Source organism: Mauremys mutica, chromosome 10 (assembly GCF_020497125.1).
Source record: "Mauremys mutica isolate MM-2020 ecotype Southern chromosome 10, ASM2049712v1, whole genome shotgun sequence".
NCBI classification, from domain to species: Eukaryota; Metazoa; Chordata; order Testudines; family Geoemydidae; genus Mauremys; species Mauremys mutica.
Genome location: NC_059081.1, coordinates 83718882 through 83731984, shown reverse-complemented (window position 1 = coordinate 83731984; position 13103 = coordinate 83718882). Strand labels below are relative to the sequence as shown.

Here is a 13103-nt window from a genome sequence, read left to right as displayed (position 1 = left end):
TCCTTGTCTGAGGCCTCCTAAAGCCTCAAAATACTTTAATGTTCTTATGAAATAATTCACATCCACTATCGTTTTTGCCTATGGTACGTATATTGTCCTTTTTAGTTGGCACCCTGTTCTGATCGTTGTCTGCACAGTAATCTTTTGAGTAATTCCGTTCAGACAGGTGTTATTGGTCACCTGGAGTTTCTTCCTCAGAAGCTGTTTCAGCCTTCAAGGCTCTTCTCTTCCTTAATCTTTCTGCATTTGTGATCGTCATAGGATGCAATGGGAAAAATCCAGAAAGACCTGAAAGAAAGAGTATTTATGTTTATAACGGGAGTTGCAGTATTACTGTACTAGACTCAGATTCAAAGGCTAGAAGGGAGCATTGTGATTATCTCATCTGGCCTCCTAGATAACACATGCTATAGAACTACCCCAAAATAATTCTCAGAGAAAAAACACCCAATCTTGAGTTAAATTGTCAGTGATGGAGAATCCACCACAACCCTGGGTAAACTATTCCAATAGTTAATGAGACTTTTAAGAAGTGAGAGTAATTGTCTCTCTCACCAACCCACTAGTGGCTTGAAGTGCCTTTAACTGCTGTCTCGGCCAGCTCAGTGTCTCCATAAATGAGACCCATCCCATTTCCTGTGGCCAAAAGAAGGGTGACTGCATATATAGATATTTTCAAGAATTCATGCAAAGAAATGAAGAAAGGGTCTTTGGTACTCCAAGTATGCAGAGGATCACCAAGGAAAATCTATTATCATTTAAGCGAAATAAGCAAATAGTTCAGATTGAAAAACACCTTGAGTTACCTAGAAGTTTTTCAACTGGTTTTGTGACATGTGCTCCACAACCAATCCAGTGTTTGATCCTCTCGATGTTCAAGCCAACAAGCTTTTCATTATGGCTATTTGGGAGTGGATCATAGCAGCCCACTTGCTCCAAATACTTGCTGTCCCGTGCTCGCTTGTTATATGCGGCCACTATACGGAAGAAGGGTCTGTTGGCACAGCCGCCAAGAGCCAATCGGATAGCAACGTGTCCTCCATGATAATTTTTCAGAAGGAGATGAGCTGAAGGAAAGATCAACAGGTATCACAGAAGATTTGATTATAACAGATGTGTACAGACATCTAGCCAAAAAATTCCAAAAGGCCTTAGAGAAAAAGTTTGGTTTCACTTAAAATCAATAAAACCGCTGTAACCTTTCCTTACACACCAACAAGAGATTATTCTTTATGATGGAATCGACGTCTGTACCCTGCCATGAGATTGCTTTAAGACCTCAATTTATTGACAATAAATAAGACAGATTTGCTTTACCAACCCCTAAGAGTTCAGCGGAGAAGGCTGCACATTCTCCACTAACTGTCATTGATTTAGAGGGATGCAGAAACTAGGGGTCTGTCAGTACAACGTGGTGTGCATGCAACCCGTAACAAACCCTGTCTGCACTTACCAAGGTGCACCATGGTGACCCTGGCCTGCACCTGAAAGAGGAAAAAGACCATGAATGAATCCCCTGCCACTCCCAAACCCAGAACAAGGGGCCCGCCCGCTGCAGCTGTAAATGCTATAGGGCAGACATCGCCTTCGTTGACAGAGATGAGGTATAACTGAAAGTGAGAGTTTGAAGATCCTGAGGGAAACGTGGGTGTGTAATTGCAAGCCCTGCCCTGACCCCTGTGGATTCGGTCTCCCGTGGCCCGTTGGCCATGGCGATCCTGGGAATGGACGTGTCAAAGCCCCTGCCCCCGCTCCCACGTTTGGGTTTTGGGGTTTAGGTTGGGAGGAGGGTGGCGGCGGGGGGGGGGGGGCGGTAATTCACCGGCCCCGCTCGCAGCCCGCGGACGAGTCCCGCCGGCCCAAGGCCGCTCCCCTCCCCCGCGCTCCCGGCTCCCGCGTTGGCCCCGCGCGGCTGGCGGGACCGAGGGGACGTTACCCCCCCCCGGGTGAGGCGGTGGCTCCGGCTCGCGCCGCTCCCGGAGGTGACGCAGCCCCCGCGGTACCTGCGCGGGCCCGGCTCGCGCTCGCGCCGGGCGGGAACAGGCCGCAGCCCGAGGCAGCGGCCGCAGGGCAGAAGTTCGGCGGCCTGAGCCCCGCCCCCTCCGCGCCTCACGGGCCGCCGTAGCGCGGCGGCAGGGTCAGGCCGCAATGGTGCATTGTGGGAACTGAGCCCCAGCGCGCCGGCGCCGCGCGTGCCTGCGTCTCGAGACTGCATTTCCCATCGGCCCCCGCGAGGCCATCAGCCACTGCGTGGCCCTAGGCACGCTGGGAGACGCAGTGCGCACACGCGCGCGCCCCGCACGCTCCGTTTCCGCCCCGTCTCTGTCGCGCCGAGATGATGTCACAGCGGGCGACCCCTCCTCCCCCCCAACTTCGGAAAGGGCCACGCGCGCCCTAGTGAGAAGAACCGGGGGGAGGGGAGCCGGGTATTGCGGACGACCCTCCATTTCCCATCAGGCATTGCGGTGCACACGCGGTGGGTGTGGCCCTACCGGGACGTCCCGCTCTTAGAGCTCTTAGAGCGAGGCTGTCGCCGCGGGGAGACGTGACCTCACGGGGGCTGGGCTCCATGGGAGATGTAGTTCGCCTGCGCTAGTCCTCAGCGCATCCCCCAGCGGCCCTCCCCCCTGGGTGCGCCGGGTGCCCCAGGCCGTAAAACCAGGACAACTGCCAGTCCGCGGACTGTACTGGTCTTCATGGCAGCTGCGTAATGAGAGTATTATGGGGAAATAACTTCCGGTTACTGTTCAGGGGGGACGCTTTCAAAGTTCTCCAGAGTAAATGATTTCCGGTCACTGTTCCCGGAGGAACCGTATTAAAGAGCACACCAGGCTAAATTATTTCCGCTGTGTTCCCCGCGGGACACTATTAAAGAGCACACCAGGTTAAATATCCGGTCACTGTTCCCTGCGGGACAGTATTAAAGAGCACACCATGTTAAATGATTTCCGGTCACTGTTCCCAGCAGGACAGTATTAAAGAGCACACCAGGGTAAATGATTTCCGGACACTGTTTCCGGAGGAACGCTGTTAACGAGCGTACCGGGGCACTGACGCTATACCCGGTCACTAGAGTGGCTCCCCGGGCAAATAACTTCCGGTCAGTGGCTTTAGTCGAACACAATTAGCGCGGTTACTGGGCAACTCAGCTTCCGGTTGCTGTCCGCAGCCCGCCGGCCAGGAGAGGCGGGAGGGGGGCTCAGGCTCTGCCCCGGGCGGGGGGCGGGGCGGAGGTTGCAGGACACGGCGGCGCCGCCGTTTAGGGGTCCCGGGTTATTTTTAGTTTTGCAGCCCCAGCCCCGCTGCCGCCTGGCGCCGCCTCCCGCGCCCCGGGCCGGGCCGGTGCGGTGCAGGGACCCGCGCCCGGCGGGAGAGCGCGACGCACGTGCACGGAGCATGCTCAGTAACCGCTGCTGAAGCCGCGGCCCTTCCCCGCCCGCCCTTACTAGCCACGTGACCCTGCGGGCTGCTGTTGGCAGGGGGGGCCGGGTCTGAGCGGGGGCGGAAATTGACGGGCGGGGCTCGAGCAGCTGGAGGCGGGGCGGGGTGAAACCCTGCTCCGGGGAGGCGGCCCCAGGCCCCCCCCGCTGCCCCCCCAGGCCCCTCCCTTCCCCCTCGCCTGCCGGAGCCGGGCTAGACCGCCCCAACCCCCGGGCTGCCCCCGCGCTGGGCGAGCACCGGCCCGAGCACCGGCCCAGGCCGCTAGCCGGAGCTGAGACCCCACCAGCTGCCGGCGGGCGGGGGGGAGGAGGAGGGACTTGGCGGGGGGGAGTCCCGTGGGGGAAGGGGGGCAGGGAGGGACTTGGCGGGGGGGGTCCCGTGGGGGAAGGGGGGCGAGGAGGGACTTGGCGGGGGCGGAGTCCCGTGGGGGAAGGGGGGCGGGGAGGGACTTGGCTGGGGGGGTCCAGGGGGGGAAGGGGGGCGGGGAGGGACTTGGCGGGGGCGGAGTCCCGTGGGGGAAGGGGGGCGGGGAGGGACTTGGCAGGGGGGGGAGTCCCGTGGGGGAAGGGGGGCGGGGAGGGACTTGGCGGGGGGGGGTCCCGTGGGGGAAGGGGGGCGAGGAGGGACTTGGCGGGGGGGGAGTCCCGTGGGGGAAGGGGGGTGACGCGGGAAGTTGAGGGGGGGAGTCCCCTGGGGGAAGGGGGGCGGGGAGGGACTTGGCGGGGGAGGGAGTCCTGTGGGGGCCGGGGGGTGAGGAGGGACTTGGCGGGGGGAGTCCCGTGGGGGAAGGGGGGCGGGCAGGGACTTGGCGGGGGGGGTCTCGTGGGGGAAGGGGGGCGGGGAGGGACTTGGCGGGGGGGGTCTCGTGGGGGAAGGGGGGCGGGGAGGGACTTGGCGGGGGGGAGTCCCGTGGGGGAAGGGGGGCGGGGAGGGACTTGGCGGGGGGGAGTCCCGTGGGGGAAGGGGGGCGGGGAGGGACTTGGCGGGGGGGGGCTCGTGGGGGGAGGAGGGACTTGGCGGGGGGGTGTCCCGTGGGGGAAGGGGGGCGAGGAGGGACTTGGCGGGGGGGTCTCGGGGAAGGGGGGCGGGGAGGGACTTGGCGGGGGGGGGTGACGTGGGGGGCGGGGGGCGAGGAGGGACTTGGCGGGGGGGGAGTCCCGTGGGGGAAGGGGGGCGAGGAGGGACTTGGCGGGGGGGGGTCTCGTGGGGGAAGGGGGGTGAGGACGGTCTTGGCGGGGGAGGGAGTCCCGTGGGGGAAGGGGGGTGAGGACGGACTTGGCGGGGGAGGGAGTCCCGTGGGGGAAGGGGGGTGAGGAGGGACTTGGTGGGGGGGGAGTCCCGTGGGGGAAGGGAGGTGAGGAGGGACTTGGCGGGGGGGTCTCGTGGGGGAAGGGGGGCGAGGAGGGACTTGGTGGGGGGGCTCGTGGGGGAAGGGGGGTGAGGAGGGACTGGGCGGGGGGGGTCTCGTGGGGGAAGGGGGGTGAGAAGGGACTTGGCGGGGTGGGGTCCTGTGGGGGAAGGGGTGAGGAGGGACTTGGCGGGGGGGGTCTCGTGGGGGAAGGGGGGTGAGGAGGGACTTGGCGGGCAGCAGGGATCTCGGCGGGCGGTTGGGCGAGAGGTGGCTGCTGTGCCAGGGGAGCAGGGGCCTTGGGGAAGAGGCGGAGTGGTGGTGGTGATTGGTGGAACCCAGGTGGGGCCGCCAGGTGCCCGGTGGCGGGTCGGTGGCAGCTGGGCCCCGGGAGGCTTAGCCTTCCTTGGCCTATTAAACCTGCTGCCTATGCCTGGCCTGGAGTTGCTGTAGTGGGTGGGGAGGCTGCAGGGGAGGGTCAGATTACAGCAATCTCCCCAGGACTGCTGAACCCCCTTGGCCAGTGACTCCCAGGAGGGCAGCACGCTTCCGTCTCCAACTGACTCCAGCTTGGGGTCTCTCTGATCTGCTGAATGTGGCTTGTCTACACTATGCACCTTTTAGCAACACAACTGGGCTGCTGTTCCTCAGCAAGAGAGCGCGCTCCTGTCGACAGAAAACTTCCACCCCCAACGAATGGCGTTAGGGTTGTCAGCAGGGGAGTAAAACTTTTGTCATTTAGGTGTGTTTTTCTTTATTAACACCTCTGTACGACAAAAATTTTTCTGACAAAGTTCCAGTGTGGACAAAGCCATAGTGATCTACGGAGGAGCTTTACTCTTGTTTTGGGCAGGTGGCTGTGCTGGGAGTGCCCCACCCAGCTGAAGCAGTTAGCTGGTGGAGGTGCTTTTTCCCTGTTAGACCCAGCTGCCCCAGGGCACCGGCACGGCCTGTTGTGTGAGTAGCTGTTCCCCTGGGGTGCTGCTGTGTCATTGCCATGCAGGGATCCTTATTTAACTAGAGCCTCACCATGTGGCCTCTGAAATGGATTTCACATTGAGCTACATTATGGTTAATACAAAAAGAGATCGTTGCCAGTATATATTTAAGGTACTCAGTTACCAGACTGTCTCTGATACTCGAGTGTTACCAACTCTCATGATTTTCTAGCATGGCTTCAGGTTTGTGGTGTTTTCGTTAAAGCCCCGGCTGCTAGAATCCTAATACAAGAGATTCTTAGATTTCATTCAATAGAGAAAAGTTCGGGGGTGTGAAGCCAGTACATCCTGTGGCATTATGCCCCGTATTCATCATCGTAATATTATCGTGATAAGATTATGGCATAAATATGATGTATTTTATACGAGATAGGTCATGTAAGATATCATTGAAAAGGTTATGATTCACTGAATATGATTATCCAATTTTATGCATGTATCATTTTGGTATCTGAAGTTAGGCATATGGTCTATACATCGATTACAAATGTGTTTACATGGGGAACGCCCAGTAGGTAGAATGCACTCAGTCCAGATGCCTGGCTGGGAAGGGCCATTAGGGAGAACAATAGGTCTTAGAAGATGCTAATCTCCCGACAGGGAACCTTCCTGAGGATGCTACAAGCAGCCTCTCCGTCATGGCTGCTATAGCCCTACTGGCAGGGCCGTCCTTACCCGTATGCAAAGTACGCAGCTGCGTAGGGCACCAGCAAATTTCCTGGTGCCCTGCGCTGCTGCATGCTACTCCAGCCCCTGCCCTGCCTCTTCCCCAGGCCCCCGCCCCTCCCCAGCCCCGCCTCTTCCTGCCCCCACTCCACCCCTTCCCCAAGGCTCCTGCCCCGTTCCTGTCCTGCTTCTTCCCGCCCATTGGAAATGCAGCAACCCGGTCCCAGCCGTGCCGCTGGGGAGTGCTGGGGGGCGGTTCTTGCCTGCTCCCCAAGCCAGCCGAGCCAGCACATGCAGAGGCCTGGGGCCCCACAACCCCCCCACCGCCCGTGGGGGGGCTGCATAGGGCCCCAGAATAACTACGGATGGACCTGCCTATTGGAACATGTGACCAAGTCACCTGGTACTGGACTCCATCTTGGAATACTAATGTTTTTCCACTGAAAGGGGTGGGAACTAAAATTGGAGACAAAGGGTTCCCGCCGTATGCAAAAGCTATTTAAGGCAGGAGAGTGACTGTCATCATGGATCTTCAGTGACTTCCTGCCGAAGAAGATTGCTGGAAACACCTGAGAAGCAAGGGGAGAAGGGCAGAACCCAGGCTAATCAACTGTTAGGGTGAGAATTTGTTACTTATCAAATTTCTTTAGTATATTAAGCGTAGATTGTGTTTTTGTTTGATTTGCTAGGTAATCTGCTTTGATCCATTTGCTATCCCTTATTATCACTTAAAATCTACCTTTTGTGGTTAATAAACTCATTTTGGTTTTGTCTAAAACCAGTGTGGGTGGGCGTCATTACTGGGGGCAGAAAGCTGTAGATATTCCTCTCCATGTTGAGGGAGGGGGCCAATGTGATGAGCTTGCACTGTGCAGTTCCCTGTGCAGTGCACAACGGTGTAACTTGGGGTTTACCCTCGGAGCCAGGGGGGCAGGGGAGTTGCACTGGAGTAACTGGGCAGCTTCTTAGCTGAGTCTTCAGCATGTGTGTGTAGTTGCAGCTCGGTGTGTCTCTACCTGTGTGTGCGGGAGGGGGTTAGGAGCTTGTCACAGCAGTACAGTGTAAAGGGAGCCTGGGCGGGTGGGTTAGAGAGGCTCACTGGTATGCCAGTTCCAGGTGGTACCCAGGGGAGCCAGTCACTCACCCTAAAGGCTCAAAAGCCAGAAGGCAAATTAAAAAAAAAAAGGTTTATTTTGGAAAAAACTCTCATGATTTCTAGGCCAATCTGGTCATTTGTCAGGGGAAACCCTGTCTTTTCCTTGCAGGTTGAAAACAAACGCACCCCAGCACCCAAGTCCCTTATAGTGCCCCCTGTGGTATCCTGCCCCACATCATAGAAATCTCAGAAACTGTTCCCAGAGGTCCCAGTTTTACTTCAGCCCACCTCTCCTGTGTTATGCAGAGCGCTGGAGTTCAATTAGAAAATACATGGACATTTCTTTAAGAAAGAACAGAGATTCAAAGAGAAATCAGTATGAGATATGGGAACAAATGGTTACATGTAACACCACCTCATAACACACCACCTACAGCCCATACTTAGCTAGATACAGAGATTCATAAATTCTAAGGTGAGAAGGGGCAAATAGCGATTATCCACTCCGACCTCCTGTACAGCACAGGCTGGAGAACTTCTCCAGAATCACTGCTAGAGCAGAGCTGTTAGAAAAACATCTAATTTAGATTTAAACATGGTCAGTGATGGAGAATCTATCACCACTGTCGGTAAATTGTTCCAATGGTTAATTACTCTCACCATTAAAAATACTACATCTTCTATCCAGTCTGATTTTTGTCTAGCGTCCACTTCCAGGCACTGACTCATGTTAGACCTTTTCTCTGCTGTATTCATGAGCCCATTGTGAAATATTTGTTTCCCATGTAGGTACTTATAGACTGTGATCAAATCATCCCTTAATCTTCTCTTTGTAAGTGTCATAAACATACAGCTCAGGGTGGCATAAAATCCCTCTTTACCCTGTAAAGGGTTAATTCCTCTTTTACCTGTAAAGGGTTAAGCTCAGGTAACGTGGGTGGCACCTAACGAGAAGGACCAATAAGGGGAGAAGATACTTTCAAATCTGTGGGGGAAGGTTTTTTGGCTGTCTCTCTCGGAGCCAGCCAGGAAACAGGGCAGGGGAAAATACATCTCCCTAAGCTAAATCTGAACTAAGCATCCAATCTTGCAGAAATAGTAAGTAATAGCAGAAAAGAAATACGCTAGATTACCTTTTGTTTTAGCTTGTGAATTTTCCCTGTGCCATGAGGGAGGTTTATCCCTGTTTTTGTAACTTAAAGGTTTTGCCTAGAGGGGAATCCTCTGTGTTTTTGAGTCTTTTGTTATTCTGTAAAGTACTTATCCTGATTTTACAGAGGTGATTCTTTTACCTTTTCTTTAATTCAAATTCTTCTTTTAAGAACCCGATTGATTTTTCATTGTTCTTAAGATCCAAGGGTTTGGGTCTGTGTTCACCTGCACCAATTGGTGAGGATATTATTCTCAAGCCTTCCCCAGGAAAGGGGGTGTAGGGACTTGGGGGGATATTTGGGGAAGATGGAGCCCTACCTTCCCTGAATGTTTGTTTAAATCACGTGGTGGTGGCAGCGATACTAAGGAAAGTTGTTTTTAACCTAAGCTGATAGAAATAAGCTTGGGGGGGGGGGTCTTTCATGCAGGTCCCCACATCTGTACCCCAGAGTGAGGAGGGAACCCTGACAGTAAATTAAATAGATGGGGTGCCATGAGTCTATCACTATAAGGCATGTTTTCTAATCTTTTAAGCATTCTTGTGGCTCTTCTCTGAACCCTCTCCAATTTATAAATGTCCTTCTTGAATTGTGGGCACCAGAACTGGACACAGTATGGCAGCAATGATTGCCAAATAGAGAGAGAAAATAACCTCTCTAATCCCACACAAGATTCCCCTGTTTATGCATCCCAGAATTTCATTAGCTCTTTTGGCAACAGCATCACATTGGGAGCTCATGCTTAGCTGATTATCCACCATGGCCCCCAAATCTTTTTCAGTCTCTGCTTCCCAGGATAGAGTCCCCCATTGTGTAACTGTGCCCTACGTTCTTTGTTCCCAGATGTATGTCTTTACTTTTAGCTGTCTGAAATCATGTTCCTTGCTTGCGTCCATTTCACCAAGCAATCTAGTTTGCTCTGACTCAGTGACCTCTCCTCTTTATTTTTCACCACTCACCTAATTTTTGTGTCATCTGCAAACTTCATCAGAGATGATTTTAGATTTTTTTCTGGGTCACTGATAAAGATGTTAAATAGCATAGGGCCAAGAAATGATCCCTGTGGGACCCCAATGGAAACACACCAGCTTGATGATGATTCCCTGGTACAGTGACGGAAACTTTTAGTCCATTTAATGAGGCCATGTTAATTGTATGTCATTCTAGTTCTTTAATCAGTGTAGTGAGTTACCAAGTCAAATGCCTTACAGACGTCTAAATAAATTACATCAATGCTATTACCTTTATCAACCATACTTGTAATCTCATTAAAAAAGATACCAAGTTAGTTTGAGAGGATCTAGTTTCCATAAACCCATGTAGATTTGCATTAATTACATTTGGGGGCGATGGGGTTTGGCCGGTCTGTGCTGTGTCCCCTCCTGAGAGTGAGGGAGGATGGGGAATGAGATCCCCGTGTGCAGACAGTCTCCTTGCGTGGTGGCTGCCAGCTTTCTCGCCAAGCACTGAGTGTCCCAGAGAGGAGCGGGGAGAGGCCAGGCCGGGTTGGGATTTTGGAGGAGTGATGTGGTTGGTTGTGGAGGGCAGTTCAGGTCTCCGGATGGCGGGGGAGCTCTGCACCTCTGACCTCGCAGGTGCCCTGTGCAGCAGGACTGTTGTCACCTGTGAGCTTCCCCCCCCCCCCCCGATGATGCCCCTCTGCACTAGGCCCTGGAGGGCTGTGAGAGCAGGAGTCAGAGCAGGCCCCTGAGGGTTGGCAGCCTCCTGCCCTGAGCCTCAGAGACCCTTTCCACCACGGAGGCGGCTGGACACTTCATCTCAGTGCTCCCCTCCGGTTGCTGCAGAGAGATCCCCACACTGCCCCTCCCACAGACCCCTGAGCCCCAGGGCCCATGGCAGAGAGATCCCCACACTGCCCCTCCCACAGACCCCCAGCCCCAGGCCCCATGGCAGAGAGATCCCCACACTGCCCCTCCCACAGACCCCTCAGCCCCAGGGCCCCATGGCAGAGAGATCCCCACACTGCCCCTCCCACAGACCCCTGAGCCCCAGGCCCCATGGCAGAGAGATCCCCACACTGCCCCTCCCACAGACCCCTCAGCCCCAGGCCCTATGGAAGAGAGATCCCCACACCTCCCCTCCCACAGACCCCTCAGCCCCAGGGCCCCATGGCAGAGAGATCCCCACACTGCCCCTCCCACAGACCCCTGAGCCCCAGGGCCCATGGCAGAGAGATCCCCACACTGCCCCTCCCACAGACCCCTGAGCCCCAGGGCCCATGGCAGAGAGATCCCCACACTGCCCCTCCCACAGACCCCCAGGCCCTATGGCAGAGAGATCCCCACACTGCCCCTCTCACAGACCCCTCAGCCCCAGGGCCCATGGCAGAGAGATCCCCACACTGCCCCTCCCACATACCCCTCAGCCCCAGGGCCCCATGGCAGAGAGATCCCCACACTGCCCCTCCCACAGACCCCCTCAGCCCCAGGGCCCCATGGCAGAGAGATCCCCACACTGCCCCTCCCACAGACCCCTCAGCCCCCGGCCCCATGGCAGAGAGATCCCCACACTGCCCCTCCCACAGACCCCTGAGCCCCAGGCCCTATGGAAGAGAGATCCCCACACTGCCCCTCCCACAGACCCCCTCAGCCCCAGGCCCCATGGCAGAGAGATCCCCACACTGCCCCTCCCACAGACCCCTGAGCCCCAGGGCCCCATGGCAGAGAGATCCCCACACTGCCCCTCCCACAGACCCCTCAGCCCCAGGGCCCCATGGCAGAGAGATCCCCACACTGCCCCTCCCACAGACCCCTGAGCCCCAGGGCCCATGGCAGAGAGATCCCCACACTGCCCCTCCCACAGACCCCTGAGCCCCAGGGCCCATGGCAGAGAGATCCCCACACTGCCCCTCCCACAGACCCCTGAGCCCCAGGGCCCATGGCAGAGAGATCCCCACACTGCCCCTCCCACAGACCCCCAGGCCCTATGGCAGAGAGATCCCCACACTGCCCCTCTCACAGACCCCTCAGCCCCAGGGCCCATGGCAGAGAGATCCCCACACTGCCCCTCCCACATACCCCTCAGCCCCAGGGCCCCATGGCAGAGAGATCCCCACACTGCCCCTCCCACAGACCCCCTCAGCCCCAGGGCCCCATGGCAGAGAGATCCCCACACTGCCCCTCCCACAGACCCCTCAGCCCCAGGCCCCATGGCAGAGAGATCCCCACACTGCCCCTCCCACAGACCCCTCAGCCCCAGGCCCCATGGCAGAGAGATCCCCACACTGCCCCTCCCACAGACCCCTCAGCCCCAGGGTCCCATGGCAGAGAGATCCCCACACTGCCCCTCCCACAGACCCCTCAGCCCCAGGGCCCCATGGCAGAGAGATCCCCACACTGCCTCTCCCAGAAACTCCTCAGCCCCATGGCAGATAGGTCCCTTCACTGTGCCATCCTCCCTGGGAGTTTCCCCAAAGCATCAGGGACCCACTTCCCAGAAGCTCCCCCCATTCCCCACTGCAGGGGGTGGCTTTGCGACTCCCGCTGAGGTCATTGGGCTCACGTGGCTCAGGCCAGACCCCAGGGCTGGGATCCCCCCAATGACTCTGACAGAGCGACTGGGTGTTAATGGCCCCCTGCTCCTCCCCATGCCCAGGGGGTCTCCTCACCTGCACTGGAGGAGCACTCAGCCTCCGTGTTGCAGGGGGCCTCCAGGGAATGGCCGCTCTCCCCTCTGGCACCAGTTGAGCTGCTGGGGCAGCGATCCCCCAGGTCCTGCCCTGGGGATGCCTCGTGCTGGCCCATGCGGCTGGGCTGAGGGCTGGCCTTCCAGCAGAAGCAAACCCAGAAAGTTTATTTTAAAGTAGGGCTGTCGATTAATCACAGGTAACTCACGTGATTAAATCAAAAAAATTAATCACAATTAATAGCCGTTTAAATCGCACTGTGAAACAATAGAATACCGAGTGAAATGTATTAAATATTTTTGGATATTTTCCTACATTTTCAAATATATTGATTTCAATTACAACACAGAATACGAAGTGCACACTGCTCATTTTATATTATTTTTATTACAAATATTTGCACTGTAAAAATGATAAAAGAAATAGTATTTTTCAATTCACCTCATACAAGTACTGTAATGCAATCTCTATCATGAAAGTGCAACTTAAAAATGCAGTGGGTTTGTTTTTTTACATAACTGCACTCAAAACCAAAACAATGCAAAACTTTAGAGCCTACAAGTCCACTCAGTCCTACTTCTTGTTCAGCCAGTCGCTAAGACAAATGGGTTTATTTACATTTATGGAAGATAATGCTGCCGGATTCTTATTTGCAATGTCATTTGAAAGTGAGTGAGAACAGGTGTTTACATGGCACTGTTGTATCTGCATTGCAAGGTATTTATGTGCCAGATATGCTAAACATTCGTATGTCCCT

General features: G+C 55.8%; 1 protein-coding gene across 4 annotated transcripts; it reads right to left on the bottom strand.

The window, feature by feature from the left end:
• On the bottom strand, positions 1–2136 carry MRPS16 (mitochondrial ribosomal protein S16). 4 transcript variants are annotated; one of them, XM_045032622.1, is made up of 4 exons: positions 2004–2136; positions 1454–1484; positions 807–1067; positions 1–288 (listed from the first exon to the last, which is right to left on the bottom strand). In XM_045032622.1, the coding sequence occupies exons 2-4, from the start codon at positions 1464–1466 to the stop codon at positions 170–172; spliced, it is 393 nt and encodes a 130-aa protein (XP_044888557.1). In that variant the 5' UTR covers positions 1467–1484; positions 2004–2136; the 3' UTR covers positions 1–169. The 4 variants fall into 4 exon arrangements, with proteins under 4 accessions (XP_044888557.1, XP_044888558.1, XP_044888559.1 ...); XM_045032623.1 differs by having other exon boundaries at positions 2109–2130; XM_045032624.1 differs by lacking the exon at positions 2004–2136 and adding an exon at positions 1823–1975.
• Between the last annotated feature and the right edge of the window lie 10967 nt (positions 2137–13103).